This window comes from Saccopteryx leptura, chromosome 2 (assembly GCF_036850995.1).
Source record: "Saccopteryx leptura isolate mSacLep1 chromosome 2, mSacLep1_pri_phased_curated, whole genome shotgun sequence".
Lineage (NCBI taxonomy): Eukaryota > Metazoa > Chordata > Mammalia > Chiroptera > Emballonuridae > Saccopteryx > Saccopteryx leptura.
In genome coordinates this window covers 365,347,416-365,373,816 of record NC_089504.1, presented here as the reverse complement: position 1 = coordinate 365,373,816, position 26,401 = coordinate 365,347,416, and the positions used below count along the sequence as shown (strand labels likewise).

The following is a 26,401-nucleotide window of genomic DNA, read 5'->3' as shown; positions in this document are numbered from 1 at the left end:
CTTACTTTCTAAATAATACAATAAAGCCAGTATGATTCCATGTGATCCACAAGGTTTCTGTGAAGGCAAGTACGGACCTCGCCACCTCTGGAGGTGTGGAAGGGGGGAGTTTTCTGAATTCCGCACCAACCGTCTCCTCAGCAGGACAAGCTGTTTGTGGGGCTGCGAGGAGCGGGCTTCCTGCCGGCCACAGGGTCCGCGGTGTGGGGTGGGGGAAGAGGGAGACCGGGAGGGCCAGAGTGTCTGTTCCCACTGCTCTCGCCGCCATTCCTCAGACAACGTGCCACGCCCAGCAGAGACAAGGGGTAAAAACTCTTTATTAAGGCACGCGAGCAGGGAGTGTCCTGGGACAGTGCTTCTAGGTGAAGAGTCTACAGACACAATTTTAGAACAAGAGCCATCTCCTTGCGTTACGCCCCCTTCCCCAGGACGTCTGCGGAGAGGAGGCCCTTCCTGTGCCCGAGCCTGCCCCGGGTGTGCTGGTCTCCCGAGGGGGCGAGGGAGGTCGTGGAGGCCCCGCTGCACCACACCCCAGCCCCGACCCGACATGTCCCACAGGCAGCTGCTCTGTAGCGCCAACAGCAGCAGTCCCTGCAGGCCCCCTGTGACCTCGCAGCGGTGGCCATGGTCGTTCCTGAGTCCCGGGCAGACAGCCACTGTCCAGCAGAGGTGGACTTCTTGGTAATGCCAGCAGCCTGGGTCTGGACTCCTTCACACAGGTAGGTCAGACCCCTCAACAGCTCCAGGGCAGCAAACGGCCACCTGGTCCCAGTGACAACCACTCCGTCTTGAAACCCAAGGGGCAGGTCCGGGGAAGGGGCCTCCACTGGACCCTGCCCTCATCGGTTCTGAGGACAGAAGGAGCGGGTGTGTCCAGGCTGGTGGCAAATGCTGCATTTCCGCGGCTTCCTGGCCGTGGACCCAGGGTCTGAGGGACCGGCCCGGGCTCCTCTGCTTCTGGAGTCCGGTCTGCGGGCTCTCCCTCGGCCTCCTGGCCAGGGCGGGGCTCCGGAAGTCCCTGTGGGGAGAGCGGGGGAAGTCTGAGTTTAGACAGACATGCCAAGGTGGACGGAAGCAAAGGCCACCGTGTTGGGTGAAGGGTGTCCTCCAAGCCCTGTGGAGTCGCCCCCAGCCCAGGCCGGGCACCTTCACGCTGTGCCCAGTGTCGCCTTCTGAACCTGGAGCTCCCGAAGGCCTCGCCGACCAGCTGTCCTGGTCACCTGGTCAAGAGGGCACTGTTGTCACTTCGTAGGCGCCCTCTCCTGCCCAAGCAGACACCACACAGCAGCTGGCCTGAGGTCACGTGGTGAGGCAGCCAAGACCAGTGGGCCCGTGAGCCACAGCTGCTCCCCGCCGTCCACGCTGAGACTCGAGCTCCGGATCCTTCCAGTTCTCACACTGCCTCTTAGTACCGACCGCCTGGCCACTGACCCGCTGCCCTGGAGCCGCCGCCGCTTCCTTTCAGGGGGAGGCGAGCGGCCCTTGCGTGTCCGAACGACCACCTCCCCACACTGCAGCTGGGAGCCCGTCACAGCAGGGCGGAGTCCAGCCCCCTCTGCCACTGCCCGCCGGCCCCACACTCTGACTGAGCCTTGTGGGTTCTCCCTGTAGGTGTGTGTGAGGGCCAGTCCAAGACTAAACTCCTCTATAAGACATGCGCGGATAAAGACAGGCAGGTGCCCATCTTGCTGAGCAAACTGAGGCCGAGAGGCCGTGTCATCTGTTCAATGGTGGACAGATGGGGCTTTGGAACAAGCTCCGTACGACGAAGCTCCCACTAGGCCATTTGGGCATTCTGACATTTCATTAGCTTTTGCTGTGGACGGTAGTGGGCAGGGACTGTTTCCAAGTGCCTTCAGACCCCTCACCTAGCTCGGTCCCAGGCCCAGATGCCAGCCTCACACACCCACTGATGCCAGACCCGGCTGTGTACGCAACCTTGGCTGGGTCCCTAGACACCATCGGGGTAGTCTCTCCATCTGAACAGAAGAGGCTGAGGATGACTTCACAGGGCGCACAGAGGCCCCAGGAGCTCAGGGCAGCGGGGTCAGGCCGAGCTGCTTTCAGGGGCTGTGTCACCGTGTGACCCTGAGCAAAGTCACTGCGTGTGTTGGGGCCTCACCTTCCTCATTTGTAGAGTTGTGATCACCTGCTTACTGAATGAAAATGGGTGATGCCTGTCTAGTCTCCTTAGCTAGTGCAGGCACACAGCAAGCTAGGGGACTCACGGTTGCCACCCTCTCTGGTTTGGAACAAAGACGGTGCCATTCACTACCTTGCCAAGAGCAGCAGCGTGGAGACCCCCGTGCCCTCACACGTCCACGGCTGCACCACCTGCCTTCCCTCTGCCGCCTTTGGTCTCGGGAGGGATGGGCCAGCCCCACCCGCCCCAGGGCTGCCGGGGGCGCCTGCTGCTCACCTGGGGCCACGTTCTCGTCCACCCACTGGAAGAAGCCGCACTGCTGCTCCCTGGGCTTGGCGCACGTGTGGAACTGGCGGCCCTTGTTGGGCCCGTCCTTCTGCACAGTCCGTGTGACAGTGGCCTGGTTACACAGGCAGGACGCGCTGCCACCCGAGTCATCACCAGGGCCGCCAAGCCCTCCCGGGGGGTTCCCTGACCCTGATGGGTACCCCAGCGAGCGGCCCGGGGGTCCTGATGCAGAAGAAGTGGTCCTCCCTGCTCCTGGATGGCCACTGTCGGCCCACAGGAAGAAGCTGCAGCTGCCAGTGTGGCACTTGTAGAACTGCCGGCCCTGGTTGGGGCCCTCCTTGCGGACAGTGAGCAGCACGGCCTCCTGGCCGCAGTTGCAGGTCACAGAGTTGCTTTCAGCAGCACCGGTGGGTGGTGGCTTGTTCTGCCAGGTGTCAGGAGGCCGGGGGTGGCTCTGACGGCTGCTGTCCATTCTGTTCAGTGACTGGCTAGCCTGCAGGTGGCCGGAGGGCTGGCTGGCGGGCTGGCCAGCTCTGGGGGGGCCCTGGGAAAACCTCAGTCCCAAGATCTCCCTCAAGGTCTCATCACATCCGCCGATGCAGCCAACAAATTCAAGAGGCATGGTCGGGGGAAGGCTACCACGTTTGAACTTGAACTTCAACCTAACGGGGCCAGAAGACAGGGAAAGACATTCACTACCTCGTACAGAGTCTTCCCCTCGGTCCACAGAGGGCTGCACGTGCAGGTCTCCCCTTGGCATCCCCCCTCCAGCGTTCACGAGAGCGCAGAATGGGGCGATGAAGCCACAACCCCATGAGTCACAATACAGAAGCCTCTGAAAGCCTCACTCCCACAGACCAGGTGAGGTCAACGTTATTTTGTAACAATGCTGAGAAATCTGCTGTGCTCTTATTTTTCCAGGTGTGTGCAGCAGTTTTCCAGGAACCTGCCCCGAGGCTGGCTTCCAACCTACAAAGGCACTGGGCAGGGTCAGGCCTGCAGAGCCGGCGCACAACCCCCCAAGGGGCCTGGGGACCCAAGCACTTGAGGGTCCCCCCCCGCCTCACCTGTACACGGGGTGTGGCTGGCACACAGGACACACGCTGCCATCCCTGCTGGCCTCCAGCACAGAGTCGGGGAACCACACGACTGACCGACACTCCGGGAACCCTGAGCAGCTGAGGTAGAACCTGCGGGCAGGGGGACCAGGTCAGGCAAGAGCCACCAAACCACAGCAGTCCCAGGCTGTCCCCATCCGGCAAGGAAACTCGTCTTCCGCTGAGTGAAGACATTCACTTGTCTGGAGCACATGTGAGACAGTCACTGGTAATGAAATCACGGAGAAACACTAGCCCGTGTTGACTTCCCAGCTCCCGAAAATGGAAACTGCAGCAGCAGACTCTGCTCTCTGCTAGAGGACAGCCAACCACCTGTAGGCGCCCGGACCACGCCACCGCCACTGCCACCGCCACCGGTCTGCCAACACCCAGACCGCGGCACCGCCACCGCCACCGCCACCGGTCTGCCAACACCCAGACCGCGGCACCACCACCACCACCGCCACCGGTCTGCCAACACCCAGACCGTGGCACCGCCACCATCACCGGTCTGCCAACACCCAGACCGCGCCACCACCACCGCCACCGGTCTGCCAACACCCAGAACACGGCACCGCCACTGCCACCGGTCTGCCAACACCCAGACCACGGCACCGCCACTGCCACCGCCACCGGTCTGCCAACACCCAGACCACGGCACCGCCACTGCCACCGGTCTGCCAACACCCAGACCACGGCACCGCCACTGCCACCGCCACTGGTCTGCCAACACCCAGACCACGGCACTGCCACTACCACCGCCACTGGTCTGCCAACACCCAGACCACGGCACTGCCACTGCCACCGCCACTGGTCTGCCAACACCCAGACCACGGCACTGCCACGCGCTGAGGGCGCTGTCAGACTGTGCTAAGGGCCTGCCCTCCTCGACCACTCCCTCACGCCACCATCGGCTTACCCTGGAGCAAACTGAGACCTGGGCAGTCGGCGAGCTGGGACCAGAACCCTGTCTGTCTGGTGAAAGCCTTTGTTTATTTCTACAACTGAGAGGAAGGGAGACAGAGACAGACTCCCACACGCGCCTCAATCGAATCCGCCCAGCAACCCCCATTAAGGGCCCATGCTCCAGTCAACCGCGCTATCCTCAGCACCTAGGGCCAACTGAGGCGCTCAAACCAACTGAGCCACTGGCTGCGGGAGGGGAAGAGAGAGAGAAGGGGAGAGGGAGGGGGAGAGAAGCAGATGGTCTCTTCTCCTGTGTGTCCTGACCAGGAATCACTGGGGATCAAACCCAGGGTGTCCATATGCTGGGCCAACACTCTTACCTACTGAGCCACCCAGCCAGGACCAAAAGCAAGTACTTTTTCTTATATTCCATGATTATTAATCCACTTCCCAATAGGTGGCAAAGAAAACACCGTCAAGAGCATTTAAAGCACTTACACGTGGCCTGACCAGGCAGTGGCGCAGTGGATACAGCATCGGACTGGGATGCAGAGGACCCAGGTTCGAGACCCCAAGGTCAGCAGCTTGAGCGCAGGCTCATCTGGTTTGAGCAAAAAGCTCACCAGCTTGGACCCAAGGTCGCTGGTTCCAGCAAGGGATTACTCAGTCTGCTGAAAGCCCGTGGTCAAGGCACATATGAGAAAGCAATCAATGGCCCTGGCTGGTTGGCTCAGTGGTAGAGCGTCAGCCTGGCGTACAGAAGTCCCGGGTTCGATTCCCGGCCAGGGCACACAGGAGAAGCACCCATCTGCTTCTCCACCCCTCCCACTCTCCTTCCCCTCTCTCTCTCTTCCCCTCCCACAGCCGAGGCTCCATTGGAGCAAAGATGGCCTGGGCGCTGGGGATGGCTCCTTGGCCTCTGCCCCAGGCACTAGAGTGGCTCTGGTCACGGCAGAGCGACGCCCCGGAGGGGCAGAGCATCGCCCCCTGGTGGGCAGAGCGTCACCCCCTGGTGGGCGTGCCGGGTGGATCCCGGTCGGGCGCATGTGGGAGTCTGTCTGATTGTCTCTCCCTGTTTCTAGCTTCAGAAAAATACAAAAAAAAAAATAAATAAATAAAGCACTTACACGTGGCCGTCAGGCACGAGGCCACACCCCAGTGGCGCTGGCTTATGCGTTTGTGGGCATTTGTGCCCCAGGCGGTGAGGCTGGGCCACTGGCCTCTAGTGAGGTCCAGGGAAACCACCTGCTCACGTGACGGCACAGAGGTGACCCCTGCTGCAGCCAGGGGGCCGGCAGGACAGAGAACTATGACGACTGGATTCAATGCCCTTCCCACTCCCCAGGGCGGCCAGCTCTGGACGGGCCACCTCAGTCCACTCCCTCGGCTGCACGCCGTAGAAGATGAGTGAAAACTCGTGCCCCGCGGGTGGTTATGGAATCGAACACCACGTCTGCCGAGCACCCTGCATCCTGCCAGCCACAGGGGTGGCACACGATCAACGACGGGGACACCAGCACCCCCATGCCCGCCATGGGCTTCCCTCAGCACTGGCTGGACACCTCGGCCAGGCGGCCACCTGAGCCTCAGGGTAAGCGGCCCACTCTGAGAGGATACACTGGCAATAAAGAGGGGTTTAAGATGTTCAGACCCAATTCCAAGTCAGAACCAGGAGAGGTGAGTCGGTGGTTTGATCGCCTCTTCCGTCCGAGGCCAGCACTCCACCCTTGACCCTCCCACTGCACCCCGCCGGCCCCACAGCTGTGACCCAGTGGGCAAGCACCCGCTTTGGTGCACAGAGCCTGCATGTCATAGAAGCGGGATTTGCACCCAGACCCACTAGCGTCTGAAACTCGTGCTTCCCCCCATTCTGCACCCGGTGAGCGGGTGTGGTCCATGGGGACACCACTCAGCGCCCTCCCCCACAGCCCCTCCCCCCAGCGCCATCAGCTCCTGTTCCATCTCCAGTGTCTAGAGCGGGGGCATGTGGCAGCAGGCTGGCTGTCAGTGACAACACCAGTGAAGTGACTAGGCCAGGCGGGAGCTGTCTGGCCAGCTGGCAGGTGTGAGGAGAGCAAAGCTGGCACCAGCTGGGCACTGACCCGCCACTCCTCTTGGTCTTGAGGACCATGTCCTTGTTGCACTGCGGGCACTTCCTGACAGGGTCTGGTGTCACCGGGTAGATGGCTTCTTGCTGGGCCACCTCTGCCATTTCTCCAAAATACTGGGACAAGGCCTCGTCCAACCTGAAGAGACAGCAAAGCATTCGCAACATGCTTGTGTGCACACATATGTGTGCGTGACACGGGGGACCAGCCGGCTGGTCAGCCACAGGCCTGCCACAGACAACAAGGCGGACAGAGGGAGGCACTGGCTGAGCGGCCCCGGCCCCGGCGTCTCCTGGCAGAACTGGGCCGGCGGTTCTGCTTCACCATGGCCTCATGCTGGACAGAGCGGCACAGGGTCCAGGCACGCACTCCTTGAGGCCTGTCGGGTTTAAGTGTAAGCCAGCTCATGCCTTTTTCAAAACTGGCACGGGGTAGAAAACGTTCCCAACAAAACGTGCACGTGCTGCTGACAGTGGCCCCTCCAGATGCCCCGAGAAGAGGGGGCCCACGGCAGCTCTGGGCTTTACTGGTACGTGGCTGTGCTGCCTACTGATTCCAGAAACAACTAAAACCGGAGAAGGGCATCTCTAGAGCCAGCAGTCCAGAATGACTGGACCAGACCTGCCTGGTTCTACACGGACAGCTCCACGGAAAGGGGCCAACGACTCGGCAGGGAAGCCCGAGGGGAAAGGGGAGCTGGCCTGGCGGGGACGGGACCGCCCGGGGGCAGGGTCACGAGGACCACCTGGACGGGACCGCGTGGGGGCAGGGTCACGAGGACCACCTGGACGGGACCGCGTGGGGGCAGGGTCACGAGGACCACCTGGACGGGACCGCGTGGGGGCAGGGTCACGAGGACCACCTGGACGGGACCGCGTGGGGGCAGGGTCACGAGGACCACCCGGCTTCTGCTGAGTCACCCCCGGGCTGCCCGCTCCTCGGGGACCCAGCCCACGTGCAGAGAGCAGGGCCTGGCACTCACTTCTGAGCTTTGGTCACTGCTTCGACGAACACCTTCTTGTACTTCTGGACCTGCTCCCTCAGGACCACGGACTTATCCCTCTTCCCCTCACAGATCAGCTTCAGATTGGCTTCCAGCTCCGCCCGGAGGTCCGGCTTGGACATCTCATAGCCCATGGAGTCGTAACCTGCCGCGGAAAGGGCAGCGTCCTGTCGACCCAAACCTGAGCAATGAGCGATGCCCCCCCCCAGTGACTCAGCGCACGCTCCTCCCTCCTCACCTTCCAGGAGTCCTGAGCGATGCCCCCCCCCAGTGACTCAGCGCACGCTCCTCCCTCCTCACCTTCCAGGAGTCCTGAGCGATGCCCCCCCCCAGTGACTCAGCGCACGCTCCTCCCTCCTCACCTTCCACGAGTCCCATGCCCAGATGCCCGGGGAGAAACCGCTTGTCCGGGGTGAGTCCCACGTACATCCGGGCTTTGATGGTCTCGATGTGCTCTGCGTGAGTGGCGTCAGTACCTGAAAGCCACCCTGGTCACTCAGGTTAATGCAGACCCTCCCCCCAGGTGCCCGGGGGCTCCTTCCTGAGTGGGTTTCTTGTGCTCGCTAAGACACCCCCATTCACATTGACACACTGTCTTAATAGTCCTGCCCGTACTCAACGGCTTCTATAATTCCTTATAAATTTCAGTGGCCCCCTGACCTGTGGTGGCACAGTGGATTAAGCATTGACATTGAATGCTGATGTCACCAGTTCAAAACCCTGGGCTTGCCCGGTCAAGGAGTACATGAGAAGAGAAGCAACTACTATGAGTTGATGCTTCCTGCTGCCCCCCCTCCACCTCTCTCTCTAATCAATAAAATCTAAAAAAATTTCAATGGGCCACCCGGTCAATGGGACACTCTGGGGCTGTGTCTGAGAATTTCCATTGTCCTTATGGTCCCTTTTTTACTCCAAAGGGCAGTTACTTATCCTCCAAAAACAGTATCAGCTAACCCAACCCTCCTAGTCAAACAGAGGACCCAAAACACATTGTCAGCTGTTGAGCTCTTCTCTCCCCGAATCAAGTTATTTGGAATCTTGACTACTGGCTGATACCACGAACACAGAACAAATGTTTTTTCCCAAAAGCTAAACCTAACTTTTATGTGTGCTGGGAAACCAAAAACCGCGTGACTCACTGACTGCGGTGGTCTCCACCCCAACCCGCAGAGCTCGGGGCACTGCGTGGACGGTGCAGAGCAGGGTCAGAGCAGTGGCTGCACACTTGTTTGGACTGACGTCTTAATAACTCACACACTTTCTGACCTTAGCTTAAGATTTTTTTTTTTTTTTACAGAGACAGAGAGAGAGTCAGAGAGAGGGATAGACAGGGACAGACAGGAATGGAGAGAGATGAGAAGCATCAATCATCAGTTTTTCGTTGCGACACCTTAGTTGTTCATTGATTGCTTTCTCATATGTGCCTTGACCGCGGGCCTTCAGCAGACCGAGTAACCCCTTGCTCAAGCCAGTGACCTTGGGTCCAAGCTGGTGAGCTTTGCTCAAACCAGATGAGCCTGCGCTCAAGCTGGAGACCTCGGGTTCTCGAACCTGGGTCCTCCGCATCCCAGCCGACGCTCTATCCACTGTGCCACCGCCTGGTCAGGCTAGCTTAAGATCTTAACTTCGGTAAGCCTCGCTTCAGCTATACAGTGGGGTCCAGAACGTCACCCCAGGAGAGCTGCCGTGCTCAGAGACTCTAGTTGCTGCGACAACGAGCTACTGACCGATGCCATGCTTTTCCATGAGGGCAATCAGGTCGGCTTCAGTCAGCAGCTGAGGTGGGCTGGTCTCCCCATCCACCATCTCCACAGTGCTGGGCTGGAAGCAGGAGCCTCGCTCATAGACAGGCAGCGTCTGCAGAGAGCAGAGAAGCGTCGGTTAACTCACTCCGCCAGGGCACTCAGGCCAGACTACCTCCAGTTCAAAGGACACACCCCGGCCCGTCCAGTGGTCCTGGGGCTGGGAATGCGACTGTCCCCCCTTCTCTGAGGCCCGTGAGTGAGATGTGGGTTCTGACCTCTGAGCGGACCTAAGCTGGATCACCTTGTCACTCCAGCGGTCATACGGGTACACATCCAGATAGTTTCGGGCCAGAATCATAAGACCATGGGCCACAAAGCGCTCCTGAGAGATGTCAATCTCCACGGTGGTCTCCTGCCCCCGAGCATCCTGGGAGCAGCAAGCCAGGAAATGGCGAACGATAAACTCGTACAGTCGCTGTTCATCTCCCTGTGAAGAGAAGAAAGTCTGGAACTCCCTCCAGAATAATACTGCTCAGGGATCTCAGTGTCACCGGTAGTGCCACCTGGTTTAGGCCACCTTTCAGTGCACAGTTCTGCACAGAACCGGGCCAGGACGCCTGGAGCCCCTGCACTAGCATGGAGTGAGTGCCAGGCAGCTCCACCTGTCCAGCTTCAGGCTGATCCACGTCACAACTCGAACCAGGCAAAGATAAGCGAGGGAGTCACGCTGCCCTGAAGACAGGGAGGGATTCTTTTGCTGTGAGCCCAATGCAAGGAGAAACCACGGTGAAGGCAGAAGAGGTTCACAAGACTCCCCTTGTGCAGGAGACAGACAGAAAACATGCCTCCAGCAGCCTCAGACCAACGTCACACAGGGGTCACGGCCATTGTCCACCAGTTTAGGAGTCAAGCATTTGGTGAGGCTCAGTCTATAAATCAAAGGCCCATAAGATGTTCATACCTCTACCCACTAATTCTCCTTCTAAGAATATATTCAAAGGAACTAAGGAAAGATCTGCACTAATATTTATGCATACAAATGTTAACTTTAGTATATAATGTATCAAAAGGATGAAAACAATTCTTAAAAAAACAGATTTGGCAAAATAAATGATGGCACACCTAGGTAACCGTTCAAATATTTTAGCATATGCGGAAATAGAAAGTGAAAAAAAGGGCCCTGGCCGGTTGGCTCAGCGGTAGAACGTCAGCCTGGCGTGCGGGGGACCTGGGTTCGATTCCCGGCCAGGGCACATAGGAGAAGCGCCCATTTGCTTCTCCACCACCCCCTTCCTCTCTGTCTCTCTCTTCCCCTCCCGCAGCCAAGGCTCCATTGGAGCAAAGATGGCCCGGGCGCTGAGGTTGGCTCCTTGGCCTCTGCCCCAGGCGCTAGAGTGGCTCTGGTCGCGGCAGAGCGACGCCCCGGAGGGGCAGAGCATTGCCCCCTGGTGGGCGTGCCGGGTGGATCCCGGTCAGGCGTATGCGGGAGTCTGTCTGACTGTCTCTCCCCGTTTCCAGCTTCAGAAAAATACAAAAAAAAAAACCACAAAAAAACAAAAAAAAAACCCCATATATATATATAAAGAAAGTGAAAAAAAGTACTTTACGAAATTATTTAAAGTTATGATTGTAGTCTAAGAATATTGTATACATGCGTAGAAAAGGTAGTTCTCAGTAGAAGGTAAGATTAGAGGCAATTTTTTTCTTTCTTACAATCTTGTGTTTTCCTAATTGTCTAAAATGAACATGCATTACTTTTAAAATCAGAAACAAAGAGAGGAAGAGGAGGAGGAGGACGATGACCACCAGAATTGACTACCCACAGACGTCCAGCAAGCCTCCCGAGCCCGGGCCCCGTGGAGCTCAGCCCGCTGGGAAATGCTAAGCGTGCACCCGGCTGGGACCAGAGGGACAGGAGGGCGAGGTGGACGTCTGGGGGAGATGAACAGGTTCCTCCAGGTGACAAGGGGAGGAGGCCAGGGGGCTGTGTGCGTGGGAGGCCGTGTGCGTGGGAGGCCGTGTGGGGGTCAGAGTGGGGGTGGTGGGGTCAGCGAGGCAGCGGGGGGAGCTGCCGTGGGGGGCTGCCCAGAGAGCAGACCGGAGTCTTCCAGGAAGCCGGCAGAAGACTGTGAAACGGGAGCATTCTGACACTGACATCTCTCCTGAGACGGGAAGGAGGTTTCTAACTCACTCAGTCCCTACAGTGAGAGCCGCAGAGTGGATGCATAGCTCACTGCTGACCTCCACCTCCCGCTGGGTTCCGGAGGGCAGCGGGGCCAGACTGACCTGCAAGCTGCTGGTGTACTTGGTGGGGTGGATGGGAGGGTGAGCCTGGTCAGACTTGTTCCCGTTGCGTGGGGTGGGGCCGCCCCGCTCCAGAATGCTCCGGGCAAAGGAGCCCCAGCGTGGATCCGGAGTCTGCTGCTCCACTAGGGCGGTCAGGTCCAAGTCTCTGGGGAAGATGGTTGTTTCTGTTCTGGGATAGCTGATGTACCTGAATTGAGACCAGAAACAAGCAAACAAAAAGCCAGAACAAAAAGTTAATCTATAAACACTGAATGAGATTGAAAACACCCACCACACTCTCACCTACCCCAGCCACCTCAATGAAGGCAACCCTGGTGACCCACGCTGAGAACAGTCCTGGGCTGTGCCCCCCGCGTGGGGTGAGGAGCCGCAGGCTCTCCGCCAGGGCACACACAGCAGCCGAAGGACAGACGATGGGCAGCCGTACCGGGCCCTGCCCACAGCCCCGCTCGGCCAGAGCAGGTGGCCTGGCGCCGTGCCGGGGCTGCCCAGCCTCGGTCACCCGGCAGAGCAAGCCCAGGGGAGCCCCGCGGCCGACAGCTACGACATGGGGTGCTTCTAGCACTTCCCTCATGCACAGAAACGGCAGTGCTGCCCAGCAGCATACAATGCACACACATGTAATTAAATTCGTAGCCACTTAAACACATTGAGAAAGTTTGCACTTTTTTTCACGCGAGGCTTGGAAACCGGTGTGAATTTCCCACTCAAGCACATCCCGATTCAGACAGCCCAGATCTCCAGTTCTCTGCAGTCAGCTGTAGTGTGTGGCGGCCACCACGGCTGTGTGGTCACAGTCCCTGGATGACACGGGTGCTCATAGCCCGAGACAGGACGACGGACAACAGCCCAACATCTCCTCCAGGTGCTGCTGCCCAGCCACCAGGGGGCGCTGCTGAGGAACCAGACCAGGACTGGGGCCTAACGCTGTGGGCCCTCGGCTTAGAACAGATTTTGAAATTTTCCCATGATCAGGAAAGAGAAATCAATGTCAAAATTCTTCTGAGTCAGAGCTCAGGTGACATCTAGACTCTGCGTTTCCCCATAAGCTGTTTCTAACTGTCCCACGCTGACAGACAGCCTGAGGGTCTGCCCCCGACCGTTTACCCGTGAGTGTAGAGCTTCTCGGCGATCCTCATGGTCTCCTTAGCGTTTATCCTCAGCTTCCGAGAAGCCAGCTTCTCGAGCTCCTGTTAGAAGTGTGCACAGGCACGTCAGGGCACAGTGCGGGCCGGGGGCACGCACGACAGCCCCACACGACTCATCTTCGAACCGCCTGGCCCCAGTCCCTGCAGCTGCTGCCACACAGAAGGCGGGGGACCCGCTGAGGAGAGGGCTCTGGGCCTGCGCCCGCGGCTCTCAGACCCTGAGTGCAGAGCAGGGCTCACTGGGAAGCCAGCCAGATGCTGCGCCCTGAGCACCAGGGGTTCCGACAGGAAGGCAGGGAAGGGGCCGGAACTGTGCGTTTTTGTTTTAATTTTTATTTATTCATTTTAGAGGAGAGAGAGAAAGAAAGGGGGGGGGGGGGGAGGAGCAGGAAGCATCAACTCCCATATATGCCTTGACCGGGCAGGCCCAGGGTTTTGAACCGGCAACCTCAGCATTCCAAGTCGACGCTTTATCCACTGTGCCACCACAGGTCAGGCGACTGTGCGTTTTTAACAAGCATCTAATACGCTGATTCTAACACAGGCAGTCTGAGAACCACAGTTTGGGGACACCACCCAAGCCCCAATAAATTCCCCTGAAGGACGAATGCCATTCGTCCAGGCCTCCGGGAAGATCAAGCTCTTCTCCCCTTGGTGACATCCCAACAATGCCTGGCTGCACGGCAGAGCGAATTCAACCAGCAAGAAACGAAGAACTGTGTCTGCCGTGTGAGGCCAGTCGTGAGCTGTCCTGTCATCCCTCGGCACACCCAGGTCCACTGCAGTGCCCCCTGGTCCCTGCACGCTCTGCGTGTCCCGCCTCGAGTCAACCTCAACAGGACACGTGCTCGGAACCGTCCTGCACAGCGGGGACTAGGAGGAAGTGCCCCAACGTGGTTTACTCAGACGTGCGCTCCCACGGGCGGCTCTTCTCAGGGTCAGACTTTGAGAAGCCCTGTTCCCGAGCAGGCTCACAAGGCAGGTGTTGGTTTGTTTACAGACAGACAGACAGACAGGAGCGAGATGAGAAGCACCAACTCATAGTTGCAGCACCTTAGTTGTTGACTGCTTTCTCATATGTGCCTTGACTGAGGGGCTCCAACCAAGCCAGGGACCCCTCAAGCCAGCGACCTTGGGCTTCAAGCCAGTAAGTAACCTCTGGGTGACCATACGGTCGTGTCTATGGTCCCACACTCAATATGGTGACCCTACGCTCAAGCTGGCATCACCGCGCTCAAACTGGCAACTTTGGGGTTTCTAATCTGGGTCCTCAGCATCCCAGACTGACACTCCATCCAGTGTGCTATCACCTGATTAGGCTCATAAAGCAGATATTTAAATGTTTACACAGATGATGCAGAAACATTTTAAAAAGTCCTTTGCTGGAAAAAACAAACTATTCCAATTACAACTCTGGAAAAAATCAGCACATAAAAAAATAGGAAGAGGCTCTGGCCAGGTGGATCAGTGGATAGTGTCATCCTGGCATGCCAAGGTCACGGGTTTGGTCCTCGGTCAGGGCACATACGAGAAGCAACCAATGGCTGCACATCTAAGTGGAACAAGTTGGCACTTCCCCCTCTCTCTCCAATCAATGGGAACAGTAAATAAAAAATAGTAAGAGAGCCTGACCTGTGGTGGTGCAGTGGATGAGGCATCGACCTGGAACGCTGAGGTCGACGGTTCAATACCCTGAACTTGCCTGGTCTAGGGCACATATGGGAGTTGAAGCTTCCTGCTCCTCCCCCTTTCTCTCTCTCTCTCTCTCTCTCTCTCTCTCTCTCTCTCTCTCTCTCTCTCCCCTCTCAAAATGAATTTTAAAAAAAATTAAAAATATAGTAAGAGAAAACACCAAAGTTTTATCAGTGATTACGCAAGAATGGTGAGGTGATGAGTGATTTACCCTCCTTTGTTGTGTCTCAAACCCCACATAAAGCAGTTACGTTGCATTAATAAGTTTATAAAAAGCACCAAGGCCAAGCAGGCCCATGTTTTGGAGTCTCAGTTTTCCAAGAGCTTTCCTGTGTGGCCCTGTGAAGGGTGATGTCACCCGGCCATCGTCTGAAGCAGAACTGTGGTCCCAAAAACAGGAAGCCAGGGGCTGGCGCCACACCTCCGGAACATACCACCGTGTCCAGCGCTTGAGGCCTCCACTTGCTCTTTGGCTTAGAAGTGACCTCCACCACGGTCGCCCTGGGGTCCTAGGGTCCAAGCACAGCAGAGGTCACCCTGGATCACCGCCACCGTCGCAGAGCCCCTCCCCCCGGGCAAACGCTCCATGTGACATGCCCGCAGCCCCCCATGCGGGAGGTGCCGTCACCGCCTCTTCCCTCAGCCCAAGGCTCCGAGGGGCAACTTCATAAGCCCTTATGTGCCTCGTCTGGGGCCCACGAAACACAACAGCCTGTGTATCTCCTAAGTAGTTTCCTGTCTCACATTCAGGGTGTTACTTTCTTTTTTATTTTTTGATAATATGAAGTCAGAAATAGGAGAAACTATATAGTACAAGCTGAAGAACTCTAATCTTAAGACCAACATCACACTTTTAAGAGACTTCCAATGGGCCTGGCCGGGTAGCTCAGCTGGTTAGAGTGGAGTCTTGATAACGCCAAGGTTGCGGTTTCGATCCCCAGTCAGGGCACATACAAGAATGGACCAATGAGTGCACAAATAAGTGGAACAAATCAGTGCTTCTCTCTCCTCTCCTCTCTCACAAGTCAATTTAAAAATTAGAGACCCTGGCTGGTTGGCTCAGCAGTAGAGCGTCGGCCTGGCGTGCGGAGGACCCGGGTTCGATTCCTGGCCAGGGCACATAGGAGAAGCGCCCATTTGCTTCTCCACCCCTCCGCCGCGCTTTCCTCTCTGTCTCTCTCTTCCCCTCCTGCAGCCAAGGCTCCATTGGAGCAAAGATAGCCCGGGCGCTGGGGATGGCTCTGTGGCCTCTGCCTCAGGCACTAGAGTGGCTCTGGTCGCAACATGGCGATGCCCAGGATGGGCAGAGCTTCGCCCCATGGTGGGCGTGCCGGGTGGATCCCGGTCGGGCGCATGCGGGAGTCTGTCTGACTGTCTCTCCGTTTCCAGCTTCAGAAAAAAAAAAAAAAAAAAAAAATTAGAGAAAAGACAGACTCCGCCTGACCAGGCGGTGCACAGTGGGTGGTGTCGGCCGGGGATGCTGAGGACCGAGCTCAAGTCCCCGAGGTGCCGGCCTGAGCGCGGGCTTTCTCGAGCTTCCGCGCCTGCAAATGGGGGAACGACACCACACGCACAGGCGCCACCAGGGGCCCAGGAGACCCAGGGGTAAACACGCAGTGCGCCTGGCGGGCATCAGGTGCTGACGGTCACGCCTGCCCCTAGCAAATCAATCCTGAGCCTGCCAGCGGGTCCATCAAGCCCAGAGCTTCGTCTCACGCAGCGGCCACTGCAGCAGCCCCGGGGTGAGGACGGGCGATGCTGGGCTGACGGGCAGGAGGCAGCACCGCACAGTGGACAGTCGGTCTGGGGGATGCCGCTGGGCCCGACCAGCCGGGGGCCCTCTGCACACACTGCTCTCTGCGCGGACACCTCTTCCCAGGCCTCCCTAGGCTGCCTGCTGCTCCCCACTTGGGCCCTCACTCCAGTGTAGGCCCTGAGATGCCCTCAGGCCACCGTGCCTAGCACAGGCCCCTCCCACACCCCTGCCAGGCCACTGTCTACCTTTACTTCTACTTCCTGCCGTTTATCCCTGCTCACTCGACTGTGACTTTCCTTTTTTTTTTTTTTCCTGAAGCTGGAAACGGGGAGAGACAGTCAGACAGACTCCCACATGCCCCCGACCAGGATCCACCCGGCACGCCCACCAGGGGCGACGCTCTGCCCACCAGGGTGCGATGCTCTGCCTCTCCGGGGCGTCGCTCTGCCGCGACCAGAGCCACTCTAGCGCCTGGGGCAGAGGCCAAGGAGCCATCCCCAGCGCCCGGGCCATCTTTGCTCCAATGGAGCCTCGGCTGCGGGAGGGGAAGAGAGAGATAGAGAGGAAGGAGAGGGGGAGGGGTGGAGAAGCAGATGGGCGCTTCTCCTGTGTGCCCTGGCCGGGAATCGAACCCGGGACTTCTGCACGCCAGGCCGACGCTCTACCACTGAGCCAACCGGCCAGGGCCAGCTTTCCTCTTTTTAGACGCCACCTGGCCAACGGCAGAGGTCTGGCCCGGATGCTGTCCACACTCCTTCCAGCTCTAGTCGAGGGCCTAACCTGGTCCAGCTGATCCTTATTAATTACTAATGACAGGGCTCTGCTTCAGGGAAGGATTTCAGCTTCTGTATGTTTCTTACAACTGCTGATTTTACATAGAAGTTCTACAGATCGTTTTCTTCCACAGTGTCCCATGCTGTTCTCATGGGGTTCTCCTCCTACTTGTCTCCAAGAAGGGTTACCCTGAGACGCACCCTGAACGCCACAGCTCGGTGGGGAACGCGTCGGGATCACCTCTGACCACGGAGGGCGCGGCCTGGGAGCTCACAGCACAGGGCACTCCTCACCTCCATGCACAGCTGATAGAGGACGAGACACGCCGTGTGGCTGAAGAGACGATGCCTCTTCCAGCTGAATTCGACGACGCCATCGCTGTGGTCGTGAGTTACTGTCAGGAAACAAACAGGACGGCGTGACTCAGGGAGCCGCGTGACTTGACAGACGAGCACAGGCGTGTCACAGCGAAAGTCAAAGGAACATGAAACAGAGCGGGCACTGAGGAGCTTGTAGGTGGACTCTGAACACTGAAACGGGGCGGCATGAAGGGCAGTGATACTAGAGACAACACAAACAACAACAACAAGATCAAACATTTACTGGTGCTGCTGATGCCCCTGACGCCCTGGGTATTCTAGGCCCTTAGGTTCCAGATCACAACAAGCCCCAGCCCTACCTTTAATTTTGTGGAAGATTTCTGGCACAAAAGCCTGTATGGCTTTAAACCTCTCCACCACGAAGCCCAGCGTCGGGAACTGGCAGCTGCCATAACTGATCAGCTGCTCTGCCAGCACCTCGGGGAAGATCTTCTGAAGCCTCAGGGTCTGAAACCTGGTGAAGGCAGCCCCTGGGAGGCAAGCAAGGACAGGAGGGACAAGAAGATGACAAGCCACAAGGTCAGAGCCGGCCTCGCATATTCACACACAGACCTCACTTCTGGCTCCACAACCCAGCACCTGGTGGCCATGCGGGCGCTCCAGGAGTCCACGGCTGCTCACCGATCCTGAGGTCCAGCTCCTGCCGCACGTCCACCGCATCGCTCACTCTCTGGTCCGGCTCGGTCAGGTTTTCACAGGCCGCCCTGACAGCTCGGGGCGTGATCTCAGAGAAGCGGGCTCTGAACACCTGCAAAGTGGGCTTCACTGCGGAACAGAGTCACTGGGGTCAAAGTCAAGTCACACTGCCCTCTCGTCGTAAAGGGCTCGCTTAGCTCTGGCCAAGCAGGTCAGTTGGTTAGAGCACCATTCCAACACACCAAAGCTGGGGGTTTAATCCCTGGGGAGGGCACATATAAGAATCAACCGATGAATGCATACCACAAATCAATGTTTCTCTCTCTCCTCCTCCACTTCCTCTCCCTAAAGTCAACTAAAAAAATAAAAACAAATAAAGGGCTTACTTTTGTCTTTTTAAACTTTTTTTTTTTTTTTAATTTTAGAGAGAGAACGGAGAGAGAGGGAGAGACAGGAGCATCAATCTGTTCCTGTACGTGCTCTGACTGGGAATCGAATCGTCAACCTCCGGGCTTCGGAATGAGGCTCTAGCCAACCGAGCCATCCGGTCAGGGCGGGGCTCACTTTTCTTAAACCACCCTGAACAACAGGTAAACAGTTCAAGAAACTGAGAGATATCCAATTTTACTGACTAGGTTAAAAGTACAACATGCTCTCTCTCTAAGAGGGAAACTTCATGTATAACTGCCAAACTAAGTGTTGTCAGAAATAAAGGCAGGCTAGATTTAGCTATTAACTAAAACTCTGGGTGAGCCTTTTAACACTTTAATCTCACTTGTTCTCTTAGACCTTTTGGGGGGAAAAAAAGAAGTATATTAAAAATGGTGGAGCCTGACTAGGTGGTGGCGCAGTGGATAGAGCATCGGACTGGGATGCGGAAGACCCAGGTTCAAGAACCCGAGGTCACCAGCTTGAATGCGGGCTCATCTGGTTTGAGCAAAGCTCACCAGCTTGGACCCAAGTCCAAGGGGTCTGAAACCTGGTCCAAGGTTGCTGGCTCGAGCAAGGGGTCACTTGGTCTGCTGAAGGCCCGTGGTCAAGGCACATATTAGAAAGCAATCAATGAACAACTAAGTTGTCGCAAGGAAAAACTGATGATTGATGCTTCTCATCTCTCTCTGTTCCTGTCTGTCTGTCCCTGTCTATCCCTCTCTCTGACTCTCTCTCTGTAAAAAAAAAAAAAAGGTGGAGTTTCATGCCCTGTCATGGAAGTAACATAGGACATACACACTGTCCCTGAAAGTTAATGTGTTTAAATTCCTAGGAGTCATTAGAACTTCAAGCTCAAAAACGCTTAGGGAAAAATGGCAACCCGCATCTTTGAAGCCTGAGATCGGCCTGCACATCACCTCCTCTGTGTCACTTTATGTTATGAAACATTAATCCTGGTAAGCATCATTTAGTCTACCTCAACAATTATTTATTAATGTTCAGGAGATAAAATTAATATAGAAGATTTAAAAGATGGAATCTTGTACACATGAAAATTACATAACAATAAGTTTATAATTTTTTTAAAAGTAAAAGCAAACCAAAACAAATGAAATATTCTAGAATTAATCTTCATAATTCACCTACAGTGTATACATTCTTTTGTCAACAGTCGAAAGCTAATTAGAAAAAAAGAGGACATCACGTCTCCCTGTTCGCAAGGCACTGGCAATCTGCTTGGACCTAGCACACAGTAAGCCCCATGCTAGGGGACCCAGGCCACCTGCTGGCTCCTGGGTCCTCACAGCACTCTGGGGAAGGGGTCTGACCCGTCCGATGTCCCAGGGGCTCAGTGACCTCTTCCAGGACACACAGCCCCCGAGAGTGGCAGGTGGATGCAGGAGGGGCGTCTGCCGAGGGACTTGGGCACGCCACGCACACGTACGTGCATACGTGCGGGAGAACGAGCTCTGCACGTGGCCCCAAGTACAGACACGCGGTGGCGGCACTTACCGGCCTTGCACACGTGGATGATCTCAAAGCCAATGTTTTCGCCTTCTCGGTCGCAGTCCGTCCAGATCACCAGCGCCTGGCACTGCCGAGTCTCTCGCTCCAGCGTTTTCTGGAGTTCCCGACGGGAAAAGACAGTGAGAGCACAGTCTGCGAGCTACCGCTTCACACGCTACACAGAACAGGGCTGGCTGAACGTGGATCAGGTTCTCGGGGTATGCCAATTTGGTGAGAGAAAGAAACCAGAGAGAACTATTCTCACTGGTCCTAACATGGTAAAGAAACTAGTGCAACCCACCAACTTAAAATACAGACCCGTTAACGAGCTTGCAGGAGACTGAGGGTTCACCGGAACCAGACCAGCGTGAAGGAAAGTAAAACTCAGCTCTAACGCCCACATATAACTCGAGTGGGTCTAGTTATGTTCTGGTTTAAAAAAAATAAATAAACCTCGAATTGTCAATACTTATTCTATTCATAAAAAAGGCTTACTTCAGACTGACCAGGTGGTGCAGTGGATAGAGTGTCGGACTGGGATGTGGAGGACCCAGGTTCGAGACCCCGAGGTCGCCAGCTTGAGCGCGGGCTCATCTGGTTTGAGCAAGGCTCACCAGCTTGGACTCAAGGTCGCTGGCTCGAGCAAGGGGTCACTTGGTCTGCTGTAGGCCCCCCCCCCCCCCCGGCGGTCAAGGCACATATGAGAAAGCAATCAATGAACAACTAGGGAGCCATAACGAAGAATTGATGCTTCTCATCTCTTTCCCTTCCTGTCTGTCTGTCCCTCTCTCTGACTCTCTCTGGCTCTGCCACACACACACAAAAAGGCTTACTTCAGTTCCTTGGCCACTTAGTTTAAATGACCTCACTTATACAATGGGTAGGAATAATTTTTATTTTATTTTATTTATTCATTTTTAGAGAGGAAAGAGAAAGGAGAGAGAGAGAAGGGGGGAGGAGCTGGAAGCATCAACCCCCATATGTGCCTTAACCAGGCAAGCCTAGGGTTTCGAACCGGCGACCTCAGCATTTCAAGGTTGATGCTTTATCCACTGTGCCACCACAGGTCAGGCAGGAATAATTTTTTGAGTCTTAATACTTAGTTTGGTGGAAAATCTTATTTCTAAATTCTTTTTTTGAGAGAGAGAGGCAGGAACATCAAGCTGCTCCTTTATGTGCCCTGGCCCGGGAATTGAACTGGCAACCTCCATGCTGGGAAATCACACCAACTAACCGAGCCATCTGGTCAGGGTTCTGTTTATTGACTGGTATTTTTAGAGAGACAGAGAGGAAAAGAGAGATGGGGGGGGGGGAAGCATTCATTTGTTGTTCCACTCAGTTGTGCATTCATGGTGCTTCCCATGTGTGTCCTGACCAGGAATTGAACCCTCAGCCTTGTTGTTTCAGGACAATGCTCCCAATCGACTGAGCTAACCAGCCAGGGTCTTATTTCAAAATTCTAATGCATTCAAATACAGAAATGACTCAGTTCACGTATTCTGCGGCTGTTCAACTGCAGTGCTGCACGTCTTTCAAAAGCCCCTACCTTGATGTCTACGAAGTTCTCCGGGCAGTACTTTTCAATTTCTGCTTCAAAGAGGACAAGGGGGTTGCAGCTCTGCCTAGAAAAGAAGTGAACACACGAAAAGCCTCAGCTTTTCCTACCTCAGCCCGATGGGAAGTCCTCCATGTTAACGAGAAAAATGTGCCCCAGGGCTCTCACGCAGGGGACCCTGGCAGAGTCCCCCCAGAGAACAACAGAGAATCAAAAGCAAGGCTCTGACCTCTGCCCAATACACTCTCCACTTCCCACGACAGTTAACAGGAGCTGCTCAGCAGAAATTCTAGAGCCCTTTCGTGCATAACGGCAGCAGGGTAAGTGCCTCCACTGACTATGAAAAAGTCCTCGTGTTGGGGAACAGAACGAAAAGTGGCTGTTTATTTTCAACATAAGGTAAAAATTCACAACAAATCAGTCAATCCTAGGTCACTGCTATGGTCTCTAGGGTTTGTCCACTCCCTGCCCTGAGCTCATATGCTGGCATCCTAATACCAAAGTGATGGTGTCGGAAGGCGGGGTCTTTAACAGGTGTTTAGGTCGTGGGGGTGGAGGCTCATGAGTGGATTAGTGTGCTTACAAAAGAGACCCCACAAAGCTCCCTAGACCTCCCACCAGGTAAGGACTCAGTGAGAGGTCAGCAGCCTACAACTGGAAGGCCCTCGCCTGACCACACTGGCACTCTGATCTCCTACTTCCAGCCTCGAGAATTGGGAGAAGTGAATGTGTTGTTTACAAACCCCCCAGCCCATGGCGTTACGTTAGAGCAGCCTGGACTGACTCAGTCGTCTTTGTGTTAAAAGTTACCCAGCAAGACCAACGTGCCTCAAAATTCCTGTAATATTTTACAACCTACTGTGCTCATCTGAAACTCCCTCCCACAGGGGCTCAACTGACCATTTGCGAAACTGCATCTGGAAATCATGGGCCAGCAAGTGTCCAGAAACAGAAGTCATTACCATGGTGACACTCTAAACAACAACAAAACTTGAGTTAGTCTTTCAGGAACTATGTTTTGCCAAATCATTCAAATAAAAGGGAGAAACTTCTATCAAATTAAAAAAAAAACAAAAACAAAAAAAAGGGCCTGGCCTGTGGTGACGTAGTGGATGGAGCATCGACTCAGAATGCTGAGGTCGCCAGTTTAAAACCCTGGGCTTGCCCAGTCAAGGCACATATGAGAAGAAACTACTACTACAAGATGGGTCCCTATTTTTTTTTAAAAGAGACTTCCTTATAAATGATCAAATGATCACCCGTAACCAGGGATTTATAGGTCATAACAATAAGTTATTTTTAAAAGACAGTGGCATATTCTACAATGGCCAGGCTAATTCTTCTTGATTAAATAATTCTAAAATACTAGCAATTTAGGGAGGATTTGTAAACAGCTGCCCTTTTTAGCCATAATTAAAAATCCAATACCATAGACCAAAATGGCACATGAACTAAAAGCACATTCAGCTATACAGCGGAAATAACTGTGGTACCTACCTGGCCGTACAAGTGATAATCAAATTCATAGATCTTGTTGAATTTAGAAAGTCCTTCCCTCTATAAAACAAAACAAAATAAAGAAAAATATACATAAATTACATAAAAAGGACTCCTCAGCATAAAGATCAACCAAAACCCTGCTAAGTGAGAATATTAAAAATGCAACAGTTTTCCTACAGATAAATCTAGGCTAAATTACTAACACCATGTATTAAGTGGTCCCTCAAAACACAGTTACAAGCACGTACTTGATAGAGTCCATGGAGTTACTATGTTGAAAGGTAACCTTGAGATCAGCTAACATATCTTTTTATAGATGAGAACAGACTTGTCTATGGTCACAAGAGAAATGAATGGCAGAGAGTGGGTTAGGGCAGGGGTCCCCAACCCCCGGGCCGCGGATTCCCTCTGTTACATCCGTCTAAGACTCACTCTTGACGCTTGTCTCATAAGTTCGACAATTATATTTTAAAATACCACAGTTTTTACGCTGGTCGCATAATTTTATTTTGTGCATTTATCCGTCCCACCCTAAACGCTGGTCTGTGAAAATATTTTCTGATATTAAACCGGTCCGTGGCCCAAAAAAAGTTGGGGACCACTGGGTTAGGGCACAACTCTCTGGATTTTCTCTTTCTTTACACGTTTCTACTACTTCCTGGCTATACAACTGTACCAATAAACTGGTGAATGTCAGCAAGTCATTCACCCTTCTGAACCTCATTTTATTATTGAATGAAGTTACCTTTAAGGTTCCTCTGGCTCTAAAATCCATTAACATTATGAAACCCAGTCAGTCTACATAGCACTTGACTTTAGCTCCATCTATAGACAAATCAGTCCTCCCTTCCTCCCTTCCCCCCTCCCCTTCCCTCCCCTTCCCCTTCCCCTCTCTCTTTCTTTCTTTTTCTTTTTCTTTTAGGTGAGCAGAGGGAGATAGTGAGACAGACTCCCGCATGCACCCCAACTGGGACCACCCAGCAAACCCTGTCTGTAGCTGATGCTCTGCCCATCTGGGGCCACACTTGCAACCGAGCTATTTTTAGTGCCTGAGGTGGAGACTCCAAGGAGCCATCCTCAGCGCCTGGGGCCGACCTTTGAACCAATTGAGCCACTGCTTTAGAGAGGGGGAGAGGGAGGTTGAAGCAGATAGTCGCTTTGACAGGGAATCGAACCCTGACGTCCATAAACCAGGCGGATGCTCTACCACTGAGCAAACCAGCCAGGGCCAAAAGTTGGATTCTTACTTTACATTATACAGAAAAATTAACTCAAAACTGCTCAGTGACCTAAATACAAGAGCATAACGTTGTGCAACCATCACCTCTATGTAGTTACAGGTTATTGGTTTTTTATCACACAGAAAGGGAACTCCGTAGCCATTAAGCACTCCCCATTTTCCACTTCTCCTAGCCTCTATTCCAACCAATAGGACTGAAGCTTTCCCCTCCAATCAAAGCTGAGCAGCTGTACCCCAGCCAATCAGAATAGCTCCATCTGACCAATCAAGCTGCGATAACTCGGAGCGCGTCTTTGCAGGAGGGAGGACTAGTCAGGAATCGCCATGGGGACTTTTGTCTCCACAAGTCAGGTCACCCCCAGAAGGCACTTTCCCTTTCCACCTAAGATTGTGTTTCCCCACCTGGCGCTGAAGCCGAAACACATTAAGTGATGGCTTCCTGTTCTGCATTGAATAGTTTCCTTCTAGACCGCACCCCAAACTGGTGACTCCTAGGCCCTGGCCGGTTGGCTCAGCGGTAGAGCGTCGGCCTGGCGTGCGGGGGACCCGGGTTCGATTCCCGGCCAGGGTACATAGGAGAAGCGCCCATTTGCTTCTCCACCCCCTCCCCCTCCTTCCTCTCTGTCTCTCTCTTCCCCTCCCGCAGCCGAGGCTCCATTGGAGCAAAGATGGCCCGGGCGCTGAGGATGGCTCCTTGGCCTCTGCCCCAGGCGCTAGAGTGGCTCTGGTCGCGGCAGAGCATCGCCCCCTGGTGGGCAGAGCTTCGCCCTTGGTGGGCATGCCGGGTGGATCCCGGTCGGGCGCATGCGGGAGTCTGTCTGACTGTCTCTCCCTGTTTGCAGCTTCAGAAAAATACAAAAAAAACCCAAAAAAAAAATCTGAACGCGGGGGGTGTGGCGAAGAACAGGGACGGCTAGGTCACCTGGGAATGAAGGACCCAGCAGGGCTTGGATACCAAGTCCAAGGAGTTTGGTCAGTGGTTCCCAGGTTAGGCGAGTCGAGAAAGACATGTTAAAATACAGATTACCCCCAGTCTTATCCTAGGGTCCATAGAATAGCCATTGCCCCAGGGGGTCCCCAGGATCGGACAAGTTTGGCAACCACTGCTGTAGGCGAGGGAGGATCCAAGGTTTTTTCAAGCAAGTAAGTGAAACCTCTTAACATGTTCAAGTGCCCGTAGTCTTGCGGAAACCTCTTAACATGTTCAAGTGCCCGTCAGTCTTGCGATAAGACACGAGGCCCCTGCAGTTCCCGGCGCCCACCATGATGTCCCCCTCCAGGGGCCTCACACCAAGCACTGCTGATAGGAGATGCGACTCCTTACCCGCCTCATGCGGCCGTTTGACAGCAGGTCGGCGATCCCCTTGGCCGCGTCGTTTTTCTCCGCCACACAGAGGACTTTCCGCACGCCTCGGAAGGCTACCTCCATGGCGGAGGTGGACAAGGTCCAGCGTCCAGATCGTTGCAGACACCGGACCGCGCAGCGGGCGACAGGGAAGATCATCCCGCGTGCCTGTCCATGCTGAGGAAGTCAGAGGTGAGGGTCACCCGGTACCCACCCTAAATTAACTAGTTCTCCGGGCGCGGCCCACGTTCTAGTCTCCTCTCCACCCGAACCCGACAGCCTTACGGGCTGCGGCCCACTCGCCTACAACCTTCTACCGCCAAGTTCCACTTCCGGCCGCCTTCTCGGGCCACTTCCGGTGGGAGGGAAGCCGCAGGACCGTGAACTACCACTCCCACAATGCCCCGCGCCCCGGCTCCGTCATCCTAGCGCGCTTCCGCTCTCCCTCGCCTCATTTCCTTTCTAATAGTCGTTAGTTAATCCATTGGTCCTTGGAGGAGGCCAGTCCACAGTCCCCGCCCAGGCTTCTCTCGCTCTCTCTTTCTCTCTCTCTCTCTCTCTCTCTCTCTCTCTGGGTCACAATCTTTTTCGCTCTAGCGCGGAAGTGGATTCGGCCGTTTCCGGGTCACGGGGCCGCCGAGGCCACGAGTCATGTGACACCAAGATGGCGGCGCCGCTGTAACTACTTACGGGTGGTGGCGTCCGAGGATCCGCGACGGTTTCCCGTCCTCGGGCCGTGAGGGGCGGCAGCGCTGGGCTGGTCCTTGCGGCCTGTAGCTGCCCCGTGAGGCCAGCAGTTCAGGGCCCGGGGCGGTTGCCATGACCGGTGGGATCGGGGGA

General features: G+C 55.3%; 1 protein-coding gene across 3 annotated transcripts; it reads right to left on the bottom strand.

Moving 5' to 3' along the window:
• Positions 1-275: 275 nt before the first annotated feature.
• TOP3A (DNA topoisomerase III alpha) lies at positions 276-26,390 on the bottom strand. Of its 3 annotated transcripts, none has more exons than XM_066365007.1 (20): positions 26,252-26,390; positions 25,541-25,738; positions 22,974-23,033; positions 22,377-22,450; positions 21,468-21,543; positions 19,928-20,036; positions 17,969-18,112; positions 17,647-17,817; positions 17,261-17,361; positions 14,872-14,946; positions 12,705-12,787; positions 11,577-11,784; positions 9,592-9,777; positions 9,273-9,402; positions 7,908-8,021; positions 7,525-7,690; positions 6,537-6,680; positions 3,499-3,621; positions 2,420-3,093; positions 276-1,018 (listed from the first exon to the last, which is right to left on the bottom strand). In XM_066365007.1, the coding sequence occupies exons 2-20, from the start codon at positions 25,718-25,720 to the stop codon at positions 840-842; spliced, it is 2,997 nt and encodes a 998-aa protein (XP_066221104.1). In that variant the 5' UTR covers positions 25,721-25,738; positions 26,252-26,390; the 3' UTR covers positions 276-839. The 3 variants fall into 3 exon arrangements, with proteins under 3 accessions (XP_066221104.1, XP_066221106.1, XP_066221103.1); XM_066365009.1 differs by lacking the exon at positions 26,252-26,390 and adding an exon at positions 25,872-26,197; XM_066365006.1 differs by lacking the exon at positions 26,252-26,390 and having other exon boundaries at positions 25,541-25,865.
• Positions 26,391-26,401: the final 11 nt, after the last annotated feature.